Source organism: Cyanistes caeruleus, chromosome 2 (genome assembly GCF_971803275.1).
Source record: "Cyanistes caeruleus chromosome 2, bCyaCae1.hap1.1, whole genome shotgun sequence".
Lineage (NCBI taxonomy): Eukaryota > Metazoa > Chordata > Aves > Passeriformes > Paridae > Cyanistes > Cyanistes caeruleus.
In genome coordinates, this window is record NC_141702.1 from 2488873 (window position 1) to 2507020 (window position 18148).

The 18148-nt window shown below is 43.3% G+C and overlaps 1 protein-coding gene across 41 annotated transcripts in view; it reads left to right on the forward strand.

Moving 5' to 3' along the window:
• The window catches only part of HMBOX1 (homeobox containing 1), a 117228-nt gene that overhangs the window by 91373 nt on the left and 7707 nt on the right, over positions 1-18148 (forward strand). For 8 of the 41 annotated variants that reach the window (XM_086875543.1, XM_086875564.1, XM_086875565.1 and 5 more), the window contains 5 exons: positions 3575-3657; positions 5831-5926; positions 7329-7423; positions 7585-7653; positions 10600-11096. In XM_086875543.1, the coding sequence (XP_086731669.1) occupies positions 3575-3657; positions 5831-5926; positions 7329-7423; positions 7585-7653; positions 10600-10737 (481 nt within the window). In that variant the 3' untranslated portion in view covers positions 10738-11096. Of the gene's footprint in view, positions 1-3574; positions 3658-5830; positions 5927-7328; positions 7424-7584; positions 7687-8325; positions 8407-10599; positions 11097-12241; positions 12480-18148 lie in introns of those variants that run through there. The other 33 variants (XM_086875551.1, XM_086875570.1, XM_086875569.1 and 30 more) reach the window with 10 other exon arrangements.

Consider the following 18148-nt stretch of genomic DNA (forward strand, 5'->3'; position numbering starts at 1 on the left):
GCGTTTTCACAACTTCTGTATGAGAAAACAAAATAGTCAGTGATGAAGTCTTGAATTTTTTTCCATGGCTTCCCTGTCTTGAAAACTTAATTATTCTCATCTACTTTTCAGGAATCATATAACCACAGAGTCATTAGGGGTGCAAAAGAGCTTTAAGATCATCAGGTCCAACCATCAACCAGCGTTGTGTTCATCACTAAGCCATGTCCCCAAGTGCCACATGGTGGGAAGTTTTAAATGTGTTTTGTGGCATGGTGTGTCATCCACAAGACCTTGATGGGATGGGGATGAAGTGTGATGTGTTGGTAGAGTTTATGCACAGGGAATTTGGAGGGTGAGGAGGAAAATCAGCAATTAGGGTTGGATATTTTGGGTTAGCTGGTGCTGTGAGACCTTTTCCTTTCAGGGTATGAGCTCTGATAAAGCAGCTTGCACTCCTTCAGACACTGAAAGCACCATGTGGTCCTGGAGAGGAACAGTATGGCCTCAAGAATGGAAGAATGGCCTTAAGCTGAAGTGGGGTGGATTTAGGTTGGATTTGGGGAACAAATTCTTCCCTGGGAGGGTGGCACAGGTTGCCCAGAAAAGCTTGGCCGCCCCTGGATCCTTGGAAGTGTCCAAGATTGGGTTGGAGCAGCCTGGGATAGTGGAAGGTGTCCCTGCCCATGGATGGATGTTGGAACTGAATTATCTTTAAGGTTCCTTCCACCCCACACCATCCCAGGATTCAGTTCTGAGGAGAAGATTCAGTTTTGGGGCGCTCAAGTTGAGGGCTGGCCAAGTTTATAGGGAGGTGGAATGTGTGGGGGAAGTCACATCTTTAATGAGGATAAGGAATAATCCAGCAGGGAGAGAAACAGGCAGGTTCTAAAATTATTGTCAACTGTAGAAACAGAGTTTTAACTGCTCCAGTACTTCTCCTTCCAGCTGGTACCCACTTAGCTTTGTGATCCCCACAAAAATTACCAGGACAGCTCTGTGACAACTCACTGAGATTTTTGATGCTTTTTCATAAATTGGAGATTTGGTATGAGAAGAATCTCACATTTTCTAGTGAGAATCACTTTTCTTGTAGACATTTTTAGACATTTTACATGAAAAGATCAGAAATTCCTGTTTGAATTTAAGGAAACGTTTCAGAATGATGAAAAATGTCAGGCAGATGAATTGTTTATAGCTTAGTTGTAAAATGTTTAGAGATAAGAATTACTGTTTCAGCAGTTTCTGAATCACAGAAATGATTGGAATACACAGAACTCCTTCATTTGCTGGAAGAGGTGTCTCATCCATTGTCCATTTCTGGAAGTTTGCTCCATCACAGGGAGATTTCATGTTATCACAGAGAACTGTAAGCATGGGTTGAAGTTTTATTGTTAGAAAATACTTTTGTTATTTGTTGGAGGCAGCAGAAGCCTGGCTGAGGCTTGGTAGAGGGACAGTGTCAAGTTAGGTGACAAGAAAAGGGTCACTGGTGGCTCTGGTGTTGTCTTTGCTGCTTTAATTAGTGTCTCAGTTTCTTGCATCAACAAGAATGGGCAGTTCAAGGACACCCTGATTGATAATTTTAGGTATTTGTAGTATTTCTTCCATAAATGTTGATTTTTGTACACGTGGTGCTGACCTGGATTGCTGGTTGGGACTCCAGGGCAGGCAGTATGTTCATGTAAATAACAGAGCAGCAGTTTTCAGCTGTGATCTCTCGATGCTCCTTTATCTCAGGGTGCTTAAAAGAGGAAATGATTCTTGGCTCTGGGCAGAGGGCAGTGCTCTGCAGGTGGGAGAGCTGAAATATTGTCATGGGGCTGTTGAACTGGGATCCTCAGCTTCTGCTTCCATCACTAACTACTGGAAAAAGCGTTTTCTGCTCTGTTTTCCGAGTTCTCCATTCCCCAGAAATGCATCTTTGTACAGAAAGCGACCCCTTTGAGCAGAAATTTGCAAGTTGAGATAGACACACACATCACTTCAAAGGCTGGAATGACAGAAAGGGGATGGACATGGGAGAGGGGAGAATACACTTTAAAAATTGCCACATCCAGAGGGCGTGATGTTCATTCTAAATTCTCATAAAGCTGAACAAAGACACCAATCCTGTGTCAGGGAGCTCCTCCTTTGATTCCTCAGTCACCTTAATTCCAGCAGTTAAGTTCATTCTAATACTGGAAATGTTGGCTGACAAACTCCCAACTTTTCCAACACTTGAACCTAAGTTTGAGGCAGAGCTGCCCTTTATTTAGAGAAGATTGAGGCATTCCTGTGGTTCCATTTGCTCTCCTCCAGCAGATCACCTGGAAGTCCATGAATGGTGCAACTCTCTGAGCTGATGTGTGATTTCTCTTGCTCACTGAGCAGCAACTTTGAAATAGGGACCCCATTTTGGGCATGGCTGTGGCTGTAAATGACTCTGTGAACAGAGGGATGAGGTAATGGCACCTAAAATTCAGCCTGAGCATTCAGAGTTTGGACAGAAACAATTCCTGTATGGAACAGAATCTGGATTTCCATAGAAAGTAGCTGGGGGAAATCCACTCAGTGAATAATGGAAAATAATAATTGCCTCAATATGCCTGAATCTCCTACTACCAATTGATCTACAGTTAAGGAAGTAAATATCTTATTTTCAAATCCAGAGCAGCTGTCCAACAGCCGGACCTGCTGCTTGATCAAAGTTGATAAAGGAAATCCTAGGATTATATATTATGGATAATCTACAGAAAAAACAGTGGTAGTCCCTGCTTGTGGTGTGATTAGCAGAGTCCATTGAAGTAAACAGGACATTTTGTTGGTTTAAATGCAGATCTGATAAGCTCTGCAGAATGTAAATCAGTTCATTAAAATTTGCAGAGCAGTTCAGTGAGGTAAAAGAAGAAACAGTTTTAACTTTTATAGGATGTTTACTGCATATAAAGTACAAAAAACCCCCACAAATATTCTGGATAAAATGCTGTTAGAAATGTGCTGTACTCAGTGTGTCGTTCTGAGGAACATTGAAAAATTTTAAATTGTGGTTTTAAAAAAATAATCTGACTGTAGAAATTGTTGGGTGTAATTTCACAGCATCTCCACACCATACCTGTCTCTGCACTATTTGTGGGGTTTTGCATAATATAGATGTTAAAAGTATGTGGATGTGTGTATGTTAACAAATACATATGAACAGGGATCAAAATAATTGTTAAACAGTTCCTTCTACCTAAGCTGGAGGTGTGTCAGGGGATAAATAATAAATAAATGATAATAAAGTCAAAGGCTTGTGGTGTCTTGGAGATGATGCTTCACTTGACAATCTTACTCTGATATCAGTGGAGTTGCCTGCATTTTTGGGTGTCCTAGTAGAATATTCCAAATGCTGAGATAATGTTAATTTATCTTAGGGATTTGGGAAGTTTTCCTTTATTCCATGTGGACATAAGTGCAGGCTGATGTTACTTTATCCTTAAAAGTCACTGTGTCTGGTACCTCTGGAGGAGTGATGCATCAATCAGCAGCTGACACCTTTTAGTGGAGCTGCTTTGGAACCTTCATGCTCTGATTTCTTAAGGAAAAAACCTGGTTTTTTTTTCCCTTGTTGCAGTTACTTCAATGAGAATCAATATCCCGACGAGGCAAAGAGAGAAGAAATTGCCAACGCCTGTAACGCAGTTATACAAAAACCAGGTGAGGAGCTGCTGGGGGGCCCTTCCCAAAAACAAAGAGGTTTCAGCACCTTGAGTTCTCAGACTGATGCTTGCAGAATCATTTGGGCTGGAAAAGACCTCCAAGGTCATCAGCCTTTGACTGATAAATGAGGTTTTTGGAGGAGGAAAGAGCTCAGCTCTCCTGTTTTTGGGTGTTTTACAGCTTCCAGACAGAGATCTGATATTAGAACCTGAGTGTTCATGTTGAATCTTATCTTTAGGTCAACAAGTTGGATTTTCCCTGTTTCTGGAGAAGTTAAACTTGGGAGAGGAGCATGAATATTCAGTGTAGTGTTAGTGGATGCACCTGCCTTTGCTTAGTTTTGCTAACCAAACATTTACTTTGATTTCAGAACTTGTGTTTTGGATATATTTAGATTTCATACAACCAGAAAAAAAAATTAATGAGAAGGCAGCTAAGGCGTGACTCATGCACATGGAATCACAAAATTATTTTGGATGGAAAAGCCTCTGGGATCATTGAGTCCACCCAATTGTCCCCAAGTGCCCCATCCACAGGGCTTTTAAATCCCTCCAGGGATGGGGACTGCACCACTCCCTGGGCAGCTGTGCCAGGGCTGGACAGCCCTTTCCAGGCAGGAATTACTCCCAATATCCAACCTGAACCTCCTCTGGTGCAGCTTGAGGCCGTTTCCTCTTGTCCTGTCCCTGTTCCTTGGGAGAGAAGATGAATCCCCACCTTGTTATCCTTTCAGGGGGTTGTGGAGAGCTGGGACTGCACAGGATAGCACAGGGTCAGACCAGTTTAGAATGGAAGTGACCTCTGGGGTTCATCTGGTGAGGCAGGATCAGTTTAGGTGAGATTGTTCAGTTTTCAGTATCTCCAAAATCAGAGGTTTTCGCACCTCCAGGCCCCTGTTCCACAACGTTGAGCACTCTCACACCAAAGTACTTTTTCCCTAATACCTGCTGAAATTTTCCCTGAAAAATCCATCAGGAAGAGGACCAGAGAGCTGAGGATTTGATTCCTGGCTCTGCTGCTGGTTTGTGGAGCAACTTGGAACAAAGTGCTGCAGGGCCATGTCAGGGAGCAGTAAAATACTGCCAGTGGTGCTGATGCATTCAGCAGCAGCCAGGCTATCAATTTCCAGAGTTTTCTTTCTTTCACTTGTCTCATCTCTCCTAACTTATTTAAGTGTGCAGATTGCTGCAATTACATGTTGTTTTTTGGTTTTTTTGTATGCTGAATAAATAAACTTTGAGAAGGAGTCAGAAGCAGGGGGGCTCAACCCTGTGGGGCCTGCAGTGGTCTGAGGATGCAGATATGGAGAATATTTTGTCTAGGGTCAAGAGCAGCAGAAGAGGTTTCCAGAATGTCCTTGGAATACCGAATCCCTCCAGTCTTCCCTTACTTATACTGATGACCAGATAAAGGCATAGTTTTCTATAGCTGCCTTCTGGTTTTTGGGGATTTTTTTTTGTTGGTTTAAGTGTAAAAATCCAGTGATCTGGTTTCCAGCATCCACCCCGTTCTCCCAAAAGATCCTGAGTGTCCTGGCACAGCTGGGAGAGTGTGATGGGGCTGAGAGAAAGGAAAGCAGATTGCAAGGGTGACACAAAACCTCTTCATTCATTTTGCTGCTGTATAAAACCATGAACTGTACCCTGGTGACACAGAGTAAGAGGAGGAGCCCCAGGGGTGGGGGTTGTGGCAGGAATTGCAGTTTTTGGAATCTCAGATCTGTACTTGAACTGGAAAAGCAGCCCTTCATTCTCCCACAGCTCTGGATTGAGTTGGTTGAAGCTGTAAAGAAATCCCTGTATTTCAGATTTTTAAAAAGCAGAAGAGAAGAAGATGTGTGGCAGTTAGTGCTCAGCACCTGGACACAGGAATTTGATCCACATAAAGTTGACTTTTTTCTCAGTTACAGTAACTTGTCAGTGCTCTCTGTGTTTCAGGAGTTTATCCCATAGAATTCCAGAACTGTTTGGGTGAGCAGGGACCTCAAATCTCATCTGAAGTTACAATCCCAGGACAGGGTCAGGGAAAGGGACACCTTCCACTGTCCCAGGTTGCTCCAAGCATTGTCCAACCTGTTCTTGGACACTTCTCAGGGATGTGGCAGCCACAGCTTCTCTGGAACCCAGTAACACCACTGAAATACTACTTTTCCCTTCTGTTGCTTTCCTAGGTAAAAAGTTGTCGGATTTGGAGCGAGTTACCTCCCTCAAAGTGTACAACTGGTTTGCCAACAGGAGGAAGGAGATCAAGAGAAGAGCCAATATCGGTAATGTATCACAGAGCCTGCCTGCAAGGCTTGGGGTTTGCTCAGGAGAGGTGGCAATTACGTAAGAATAAATTAGTGAAAACACCAGAGGTGCTGACAGCCTCAGGAGAAATGTGGAGGAATTATGAAAATGAGCCCCTCGCTGTTCCAGATTTTTTGTGAAATACGTATAATTTGTAGAATTCTGTCATCAGTGCTGGAAAAGTGGTGCAGTTACAAAGTTTTACTGGAAGATCAGCTTTAAAAAGCAAAATGAGAATTTCATAGGTGGAAGCAGAGTTGCATTTTCCCTCCTTTGAGTATCCAAACTCAAATCTGAAATGAAACAAAATTGTAAATAAAGGAGATAGAGATGTTGGCAGGATCACAAACTTAATGTGTTTATCCTGGTTATACCTCTGCCCCTGACATCTTTCCAAGGTTTTGCCCAAGGCCAAGTAGGTGGAAAAAAGCCATATTTTTTGTTGATGATCAGGAAAAAACAAAAGTCACTTCAGAGTTAACCCTGTGGGTTCTTAGCTGATAATAAGGAAATCAAAAGTGACTCTGAACTTGTAGAAAGGAGACTCTCTGGTGTGGGTAAGATATTCTAGGGAGAATAAATCACCTCAGTGGCCTGGATTCAACAAACTCCTGCCATTCATAAAAAATGTGATGCTCTTACTTAGATATGAAGAATTACTTTTGCAACACATGGGTGAACAGACATCCATATCTGCTTATTTCCAGTATTTTTAATTATTTCAAATGTTCCACTATTTTACCTTATTTCTAAATAAGAAAAAACCCTTCTTATTATATCATTTAACACATTGCTGAAGTTTAACTAAATTTATTTTTCTACAAGTAAAAATGGCTTCTCAAAGGGATGGGGGAATAAAGCAAACTCAGTCCAAGGCGGGTGGAGTTTAGTGTTTGGGGAGGAGGTTTGGAAATAAATTAAAAAGAACCAAAGGGAGCTTTAGATGTATGGATTCTACTGGAAGCTGGATTTTTGTGTCTTCAAATCCCTGAAGTGCTTTCAGAAATTTCTCCCATCTATTTTCAAGCACTGCCCACCCCCTCGAGTCCTGGCCAGTCCAAACTATGGGGGAAGATTTATAGGGAATGCCTTTGGCACTCCAGTACCTTAGAAATTACACTGATTTCTGTTTAGGACTGCCTGGATAACAGGGATTTTTACTCACAGACAAGTTGGCAGGGAAGGATTTCAGGCAAACCAGTGTTTACACCTGTGTTGCCTTCCCAAATGTTGGAGAGTGAAGAGGAAGGGGCTAAGAACTAACCCTGTTCCTCCAGTTATTCTAACTTCCTGATAAAGGAAAAAAAAAAAAAAAAGCCCAGTTGCTTTAACTACTCCAATGCATCAGATAAATGAGGGATCCATTTGCTTTTTTCGAAGAAGCAGCAATCCTGGAGAGCCATGGAATAGATGTACAGAGTCCAGGAGGTCATTCCAACAGCGACGACGTGGACGGCAACGATTACTCGGAGCAGGTGAGCACCGGAGCCTCGTGGCCCAAACAGGGAGAGCTCAAACACCTTAAAAGGCCCTTTTACCTCTGGAAAATCCTGTTTTGTTTGGCTTTTGTGTCATTGTGATGGGGAAAGGGTGAGACTCCAGTATTCACCCACATGGATTTGTTGCCTCACAACAGGACACTTGGCAAGTCCGCAACGGGGAGGAGGAGGGACGATGTTCCGAGGGAGGCAGAGAAGCAGAGAAGGTAGAAGAAGACAGGAGGATCTGCTCCAAACAAGCAAGTTACACCCCTCACACCACACACAATGTCTGAGACACGGCAGGAGAGCCTCACCTCAGCCAGAGCCCTGCCATACTCACTCTCTCCTTCCCCACACTCTGAGTTCCCCTGCCTCAGGAAGGGATGGACAGGTCTTTCACAGTCCTGTGTGTCCCCAGAAATTGTCCCCGAAGAACTGGGCAGCTCTTGCACCTCTGATTTCTTTCAGCAAGAAAAGGCCAAGGCCACACCTGCAGACATGAGCAGGAGGGAGGGTCCCTGCCCAGGAGCCTTCAGAATTCCTTGTGCCAGCCTTTCCCAGCAGGATTCTGAGTGCCCTCCTGGAAGGTCCTGAGCTCCCTCTGTTCTGTGGGAGAACCTTTCAGGAGCTTCTTGGGATCATCCCTTAGACACTGACAGACAAAGGATGAAGGGTGGGGGGAAAGGATTTGATTGACTAAACTCTGACCTTTAATTGGCCTATTCCATATTATTCTGCAATAGTGTGCCACTACTTGGATTGTTTACATATTATCTGTCTTTTTTTCTTTGTTCATTTGTTTTTGTTTGTTTGTTTGCATTTTTATTCTTGCCTGTTCTCTCTTTTTCTTGGTTGTTTTTAACTCTTGACAGCAACTTCTTTTTTAAATTCTCTAGCTAAAGAATACCCCTTCCCGCACTCTGAGCCCTCACCTACCCTAAAGTTGGTGACCCTTCCTTCACACACCTTCCTGACAGGTATTGCATCCCTTCCCAATTCCCAATCCCAGTGTTGGCCAAACCCCCAGGGCCGTGTGTGCTTGGCACCAGTGACTCCACCAGTTCACTCAGCTGCTTTTGAGAGGAGATCTTTCTGTGCTGGATCACTTTCCACTGCCTGTTCTGGGAGAAGCTGGGAGTTCTCCCTCTCCAAAGGCTGCTGCTGGAGTGGAACAGCAGCTGAGTGGCCTGGAATGAGTCCCTGGCACACTTGGCTCTGGCCCAGTTCAGCAGGTCCCTGGCAGAGGCATCCCCAGCTGCTCTGCTCCTGATGGGGATTGAGACCCTTTTTATAGGGCAGCACCAGCAGATTTGGTGGGACCAACTTTTCTGGCTCTCAGTGATGAGAAACTGCTCTGTGACTGCTGTAAAATATTTAGGAACCACTGCCAAGCCCAGAAAATTCCCTGTCAGACAGATACAGGACCGGAATACTGAGGTGGAGTGTGATGTAGACTCCCAAACCACGTTTTTCTTCTGTGCATTAACCAGCATACTTCAAAAAGAGAAATAAATCGGTTATTAAAATTTAAAGATCTTTGTTTAGAGGCCTTAGAAATGACATTTCTCAGTAATCTGGGCTCCTCTACGAGGTGTAATTAGTCGTTAGCAGCAAAGCAGATTAAATGGCAGATTCTCCCAATGACCATTTAACATCCCTTAGCTGTTAAACCCAGAAACTGTGTTTTCTACAGCAACACTTAAACTCTAATAAATTTTAAAACACAAAGTTCATCTAAATACTAATGAAGTACCTAAACCCCCAGATTTTAGGGCACTTATTTGTGCCATGATAAAGATTTCTGAGAGGTCCTAAAATTTACCAGACCCTTGTTATAAATGAATGAATCCTTCTAAATAACCTCAGGATTTTACCAAAACCTGTTTTTTTGGGGTTTTTTTTGTTTTGTTTTTTGTTTTTTGTCCTCCTCAGCATTTGCCACCCATCATCTTCATTTAAAAATGCTTTATGCACATTTTTAATTTTAAATCACACAAGTTCATCACTTGAAGGCTGTTGGGAGACTGATAAATGTTTATCATTTGCTTTCTCTAAATGATAATGATTTAAAAATCCAGGATCACAGGGGGATAACTATGAGTGCCCTGTTTTAAAGAGGGGAAAGCACCAAGATTTTTCCCAAAATTCCTTACTTGATTTATGGTGGTTCCAGTACCCTTCAGTCACTGGTTTTCTTAGCATTCAAAGATTTTTCCAGCATCTTTTCCCCTATATCTGTGTGAATTTAATGTTTTCACAGGATGCTGACTTGGACCAAGGGTTGGGCTTGTGTCATGGTTCTGGTCAACAATTCCAGTTAAAGTACTTCTCTAATATATATAGAATTATTTCATTCTAATAGCTTCCAGCTTCTGGAAGTCAGTAGTTTTAAGTCTTCCTGAGTTTCCATGATTTCTAGCAGACTAATTTTCCCTGGATTTGTCAAACCCCTGCCTTTTAAAGCCATTTTTACTTTTGTCTGATGTAAAAATCAGTGAATCCTGAACTGAACTGTGCTAAGTGAGCAGTGCTTCCCACTGCTGCCTTGGATCACATTATCATTCCAGTGAGTGTCCCTGATTACTAAATCATAAAAAAACATGGACAATTGTCCTCCTATTTTCCAATTATTTGTAATAAACATTTCTCATATCAACCATCAGCCATTTCTTCCCCAAACTGGAGGCCTTTACTCTGTTTAGTTTCTTTTCATGAGGAAACCTCTTCCCTTTTTCTCTGCCTTTACGACTTCTGTTGTGGCATAGAATAGAATCAGAGAACCACAGAACAGTTTGTGTTGGAAGGGACGTTACATGGCCAGGAATGACCTAAATAGGGTGCCCAGAATATTCCAACAATAAGCATGGACCTGTGCCGTGCCCAGTGATTCCTGTCTTAATTTGCTTTCCTGACTAAACCTGGTGTATCACTTCTGTCTTTATAATTTAATATTTATAATAATGTCTGTTATTGAATATTTTCCTCCAGCTGGGTCCCCCACTCCCTGCCTTGCTTACCTCTGCACAGTGAGGGAAACCCTCACTCCTAAACCCACGTTGTGAACCCGCTCTGTCCCCCCACGATCACTCAGCGCATTTGTTTTCTCCGCTGTGGTTTTGGACTTGTGGAATAACCCTGCTTCTCTCTGCTCCTTCCCACATGATTCCCAGGATGACAGCACTAGCCATAGTGACCACCAAGACCCCATTTCCTTAGCCGTGGAGATGGCAGCAGTCAACCACACCATCCTGGCGCTGGCCCGGCAAGGAGCCAACGAGATCAAGACAGAGGCTCTGGACGACGACTGATGCCAAGAAAGGGGAGGGTCAAAGCAAGAAGTAACTTAGTTTTAGACGTAGCACCTTAGCAGACTTTCCTCGGTCCTTAATATGTGTTCTTACAGTATAACTTTGCAGTTTCTTGTACGTCAGTTAGCTGTTAGGGTCTTGTTCTGTGAAGATGGCATGGTGCCCTCAGCCTTTGCATATACTCTCTCAGTATTAATTCCCAGTAAATAATCAATCAACCAACCAACCTCCCTCTCCCGGCCCCCAGTGGCTAGAAAGGTAAAATCAAAAAACAAAAAAACAAAAAAACAAAATAATCAAAAAAAAGAAAAAAAAAAAGAAAAAGAAATATATCTTGCTGCTCTGTCTTAGCATTCAAAGTGCTTCCAGGTATTTTAGACAGCCCTCAATTACAAGTCTTAGGCTACACTTAAAATCTTGGATAACCTTAGAGATGGTGTTGAAACCGATAGTCCGTACGCTTACCCTGCCCTGAGACTGGAAGGATGCAAGCTGAGGTAGTGGCACAGGGTGGATGGACACCAGACCGGGAGTATCAACAGAGAGTAAAAAGAACACTTAGAAACCCCACTCCAGCATGGGAATAAATGATTTCCAGCTGCAATAAGCCGTGCCTCACTGGTCATACAGTGACTCCGTTTACTTCCGGGTGCTGTGCTGAGAATGTCCATTGGAAACACATTCCCACATTTCGGTTGATGCTCACATATTCAACACAGACATCCTCTACTCTCACAAGCTGCCTGGCTTAGTGGAGAAGTGCTGCCTTCTGCCTCTGGGACCATGGTTGAAGCCCAGCCTGGGATCAAATGAAAAATGAGCTGAATGTCTAATGGACAACAGTCCACTTCTCAGAACCACTGCGCGTTCTTGGCATGGCTGGCAGTGCCTGCTCAGAAGAGGTCTAGACTCTTACCCATCTGTCATTAACAATTTCACCTTTAATTCCTCCTCTCTCACCTTTTCTGTCCCCACCCTACTCCCCTCTCCACTTTGCCACTTTCAAAAGCAATGTTTTCCAGGAAGGTTGTTAAGGTCCTGAAATGGGTGAGTGGATTTTCACACGCCTGTGTAAGTAATGCCTACGTCCCGACTAGCCTGAAAGGTTACTGGAGAATTCGACATCTGACCTTTGCTAGATAACCATCAGAGCATAAATATTCTCCTAAATACGAACTTTTTTTTGTTGGTTTTGAGGCAGGAGGATCTCTTACCTGAGAAATGGGGTGTGAATGTTTTGTGTTCTCTTTACTCTGTCTTTGTTAAGGTGTGAGAAAGCTATACTGCTACGAGCAATTTAATTAATAATTGGAAGCCATACTGATAATGGATGTGGTAATATTTGTAAAGCAAACCTACTCTAAGTAGCAGGAACTAATGGAATTGTTTTCCTTGATCATATGTAGCACTTTTGTTACTTTTTTCTTAAAGATATTTATATTTGATAAGTCTTTTTTTTATCATTTGAGAATTCCAAATACCAAACAGCAAACTTGCATTACAGAGTCACCCTGCGATCACCTTGTCATCTAGTATCTAAATGATGAACTGTGTGTGCATCTAAGAAAATTACATCTGCTAGCATTGTGTGGAAATGATCTCCTGGCATCCTGATAAAATGATATGTTGCTGCCGGTAAGAGGAAACATTTTGATGGAAACAGCACGAGAAGCGTTAGAGACGGGCAGGGCTGTGTTACATTAACAGAGAACAAATTAAAAACCTACGGAAATTTTTGTGTAGAGGCACATATATAAAAGTTTGCATAGCGTTTCCTCCACATTCCACTTTATCTTCCCAGTTGGTGTGGGAATAGCTTAAAGAGGGGAAAACAGCTCAGTCTGAAGGATGGGCTTCCCTTTGCTCCCCTCCACTTCCGAGGTGGAGCGAAGGGAAGTTCCCGTTACTCGCCTTGTTCTTGTCCCTTCCTCCCTCTTAACTCTCAGTGACCCCTCCAGAGCGGCTCCTCAGCAGGTTTTGAGCCAGGCTGAGCCCTCCAGATCAGCTTCCCCCGTGTCCATGTGGAGCAAGCTGCTCCCCCAAGTGCCGAGGAGATGCTGTGCTCAGAGGGCACTGCCCTGCCACCTCTTTGTCCCTTGGAAGATCTATAGGTAGGGCTTGGCCTTGACTTCCACTTATGGATTTCATTGGAAAATTTATGTGCTTTCCTTAGGTGTAGATCACTGGAGCAGAATGAAGCCGTCTTTTTTTTTCTGTTTTATTGCATTTCTTGAGTAGGCAAATTCATGAGTAGTGTCAGGGTGGACTCAGGAAAGGCAGGACTTGGATCAGTGACCATTGCACCACTGCAGTTATTTTCTTACTGCCTGTATGAATGTTTTGGTACTAAGGAGTGAAAGGATGGGGAGAGCTTTTATTTCTATTTTTGCACAGCAGAATGATCGAGCAAACTCGAGCCTTAGTGGAATTTTACCTACTTATTCATTCCACAGTCACACACTGAGCTGACAAGCAACATCCACGATTTATAGTAAGGAGATTTTAATAATCGATGACCTCTTTACGTTGGGCTTGCCACCACCATTTGTTCTGGCTGTTTCATTTTAAAAAGAACAGACTCAAACTGTTGGACAGCTGCAATTTTAAAAGACATATTGCTTATTGCTTACCATAGTATCTGTAAAAAAAAAAAAAGGCATTGTTTGAGGCTTTGCCTTTTAAGAGCAATAAGGAAGAATAAAAATAGTATTAGAACTTATATATCCTGATTATAGGTTCATGTGATGCAGGATCAAAGTAACACCGCTGAAATTGTGTGTCTGTACCATCTAATGTGGAATAATCTGGTCTTAATTCTGTTTGTCACTGTCAGGAAGCTGCTGACATCCCACACCAGTATCTTCTCTGAAGGTTAAACAGGTAAAAAAACCCTTGTGAGCAGATCTTCCTGGGCTGTACATGCCAGTTCTCTACCTTCCCACATCATCATCTTACCAGAGAAAAGATCAAATATCTGGGGAATCAACCCCTTGGTTCTGTGGGGTCGATGTTTGGGGTGTGTCTGCTCTGGCTTCTCTTTGGGCATCGGGAGGTACGAGTGGCACCTCAGAGGGATGAGTGGGACCTCAGCTGTCCCCAGGGTGCTCCTGGCAGGTTGTTCCCTTCATTCTGGAAATTCACAAGGAGCCATTTGCAGCTGGTCAATCCCTTTTTGGTTTGAGGTGAATTATCTGGAATGGGACAGGTGCTGATGTGATGGTTCCGAGATGAACGAATGTGATCTGGAGTAAGTAAAAGAATCGGTGGAGGGCGTGTTCTGGAATTCAGGAATCCTGGAATTCTTTCTTTTGGAGGTTTTTCCACGATCTGGGAGTCGTCTTTGTCTTTCTGTCTGTGGTTTTCCTTGGACATGAAGCCTCGTTTTGGTAGCACTGCAGTGGAGTGGCAGTTTGTTGTAGCCAGGCTGGAGTCACTGCAGTTTGTTCTCCTTGAAGTGGCTCTGGTGTCAGATCCGAGCTTCCTTTTTGTTCTGTGACCAGAGAAGAAGTTAATTTAAGAAGCTCCTCATCTGTGATGGTCACAGATTGCTTTTACCTTCGTAGAGTGAGTTCTGGCTGATACTTTGTCCCTCATAAAGTCCTTTTACTTGAGTTGTTGTCTCTGACCGTCTTGTTAAAACAACGATTTCTACCTCCACTTCTTTTCTGGATTGTTTTAGTGTAGGGTTTTTTTTTTTAGTTCCCCCACCCTTTTTCCTGAAGTATGAGATCCTAAACATTTGCAAAAGCCTTATGAGTTGATAAAAATCAGCAGATTTGTTACCTGTTGATCTTGTGAATACTCTGTAGACACACGTGTGGAATCCTGTGCTGGATGTGAGTCTGCAGTGCACCCTTGCAGCAATTAAGGAATCTCATTAAGAGCCTTCAGGAGGTCATGGAAAGGGTTTAGACCCCTCTGTCTATCTTTTGTGGGACCATTGTGTGGGCAAGAAGGGGGGAGATGGAAGCACATGTCACATAGTGGGAGATTGCAGGAGCTGGGATTGTCCAGGCTGGGTCACAGTACATCCCAGATTTTGGGTGTTAACTGTCTTAATAAATTAATTTTAACCTGGGGGTCCAGTGCAGGGTCAGGAGTTGGAATTTGATGATCCTTGTGGGTCCCTTCCAACTCAGGATATTCTGTGATTCCAGAGAAGACAGAGCCAGGCTCTTCTCAGAGGTGCCCAGCAAAAAGCTGAGGGGGCAGAGGGCTGAAGTTGCATTAAGGAGAATCCCAGATGAATATAAATAGAAGTATTTTCATGCTCAGTAGTAGGAATGGCCCAGAAAGTCAGTGAAATTCCCATCCTTGGGGATACACAAAATTCAACTGGACAGGGTTGGATTAGAGACCTCCAGAGGTCTCTTCGGACCTAAATTATCTCTGATTCTTTGCAGACCTGCTCAGGTTGAGGTGTTCCTTAGTTCTGATTTGTACATTTTGACTTCTTTAAAGAAATTCTGTTAATTTGTTGAGGGTTTTTTTCTGTTTTGCTGTTCATAAAAATTATCTTTTCTAGTTTACTAATAGAGAGGAGCTTTATTTGCAGGGTCTGGCTCCAGGCTCCAATCAAGCCATAAGTTAGAGATTTCATTAATTATTTGCTCTGTTTACACAGTTCTTCAGGGATATTTGACTTACTCTGTTTGTTTCATTGCCTAACATCAGACTGGTAAGTTTTTCATGTTTTTGTAACATTTGTGATTTGTAGATCAGTTTTTGCCTTCATTTGTGAAGATTTATCTTTGTCTTGCTGCTGTGAGTCCAAGTGAGAAACTCCACATAGCTGAACCTATTTCAGGAAAAACTCTAGCCCACTGTGGTAAGCCAGAAATTTTGGGTCAGGAAATCACAAATTGGTGATTGTTAGGAGCTGAAAGGGTTTGATTGGGAAAAAGTCAGATTGTGCTCAGTTGGATCCCCCTTATGCTGTTGGCCACTTCTAGGAAAAGCAATGTGGTAGTTGAAATAGGTTTTATTTTTCATACAGACCAACCTGCTAAAATTGGTGTAAGAATTTTCCAAACTCAAAATTGCAACCTTGATGCAGGATGTTGGGTTCCCTGTGTGTGTGATCCTAACTGGAATCCAAAGCTGGAGTCACACTTGGCAAATCACTAAATTCAGTGTGAGACTGCCCATAATCCTGAGCTGTGTGTGTTCAGCTGGGGATGGTTTCCAACCCCTCCACTGCTTTATCCCCTACTCATTTTAATTAATATTTGTATTAATGTTCCTCCTTCTCCCACTCCAGCTCCATCATGGTGCAGCCCCCACTTCCCAGTGCTCATCAGCTTCTTTCAAACTCATTGAGTAATTACCAGCAAATTTTAGAGGGTTTTGTCAAAATTTTGCTCTTATTTTATCTGAGTTTTCCCACTCGATTAGCTCTTGCACTCTTTGAAGTTATTTAACTTGATAATATTATTTTGATCAAAGTCTTAAGCTTACAGGCAATAATCTTTGGTTTGGTGCAGCTTTTGGCATTTGGCAAGAACCTTTGTTGGCAGGATTGGTTTTAAAATTGTGTTACATGTCAGTGACCTTAATATACGCTCCTTGCATGGATTTTGTGTGTTCTTAGCAGAAGTCAGGGGTTGGATCCTGATCCCAGCTACTTTAATGGAGTTTTATGGAGTTTTCACTGTGATGATTCCTTGGAAGGGAAGGTTGATGGCCTGACCAAAAAAATACCTTGCAGTTCCCAAGAAGAGTTGCAGAGACATTTCAACCTAAAACATTCCCCCCTGGGCTTTTGAGCAGCTGGGATATTTACTCAGGATATTGGAACAATTATTGGCCAAAAGGGATTTGGTACAGCCCTAAAACCCTCATTTCAGCCTCTCTTTCTCCTGTCAAATTTATGGGGTTTAAACTGTCTGACTAAAGATGTTGCACATTCATGAAAACCAGAGGCATTCTAGAGATGGCAGCTACAAATCCAAATTTAAAATACACTGAAATTATCTTTTTTTCCTTTATGAGAAATGTGTTACAACTAAAAGAGCGTGGTTGAGTGTTTTGAGGACTGTCAGTAGGGTGACAGGGATTTGATGTTGGTTTTTGTCCAACAAATGTAAATCAAATCAAATCAATGGAAGTTTATCTCAGTGGCAGCAGTGAGGCAGAGGAAGAAAAATTTAAACTCTTTTACCGAAGAGTTTGTTGCCATCCTTGGTCTTAGGTTATATCACTTAAAAATAGCCTGGAATTGTGGAATTCCAGGAGGAATCAGAGGATCGTGGAATGGGTTGAGTGGGAAGGGATTTTAAAGAGCATCCAGTCCCTCCCCTGCCATGGGCAGGGAATCCTTCCACCACCCCAGGTTCCTCCAGGCCCCAGTGCCCATCCTGGCCTTTGGACACTTCCAGGGATAGAACTTCCATGGAGCTAGAAAATAATTTGCCATTTGAAACCCAGGGGAAAATTCACACAAAGCATTTTAAATGCCCCTTTTAATCAGGCTGATGCAGCAGAAGAACCGATGGGCTTGATGGCTGCAGTCTGGAGCTCTTTCCCTTTCTTTCAGGGAGGTCTGGAGCGCTCCAGCCAGGAGCTGGAGCAGGAATGAACCGAAGCCATTGAGCTGGAGGGGCTGGTGATGGGCCTTTGATGTTTCTGTATGTGCAGAGCATCTCTCCCTCAGCTGCCTTGGCAGAAACCTCCCTGTGCCATTTATTCCCTCTCTGCTCAATGGCAGCGGGAGTGTTCTGCTGATCAAAACACCCAGCACACTTGTGCTGAATCCTTTCAGGCTGCAGCCAGGGTAATTGGGATGGGCAGGATAAATGTATGGGAGTATGGCAGTCACAGTGATGGCAGCTCTTTTCAATGGCTGGGTGTCCCTGACGGGTAATTAGCGGCTTTAGAACCACGGGGATTGGCATGGCCGTGATTAAAAGGATTTCTGTCTTTTCTGTGATTGAAAACAGAAGATCTCCCACCCCCTAATTCTCTTTAATACCAGTGTTATTAGTGACACTTGGAACACAGCTCCTCTGTAAACTTAAATAATGACCTCAGTGAATGGTGACTTACAGCAGCAGGGACTGAAGCGAGCTCAGTTTTCTATGCAGAGCTGCTCCTCCTGATTCTGTTTCCCGCTCCACGTGTGTCACTCCCAGCGAGTTTGGAGACAAAGAGGACATTTGGTTGTGTGACAGCCTGAGGACAGATTGCCCAGAGCCTGGTTTAGCTCTTCTGGCTCATTTTGGATTTAAGGAGATGAAGAGGATGAACTCTGCTGGGCTCATCCTGATTTTTCACCTGTCTGCAGCTGGAGGGTTCCTTGGAGCAGGGAGTGTCCCTGGCTCTTGGGTGTCACTCCAAGTTCCCATTCCCAGTTTGGAAGCCTTATCAGCACTTGTTGCCATGCTCTCCTCCAGCTCTGCTCACAGTGTAGAGA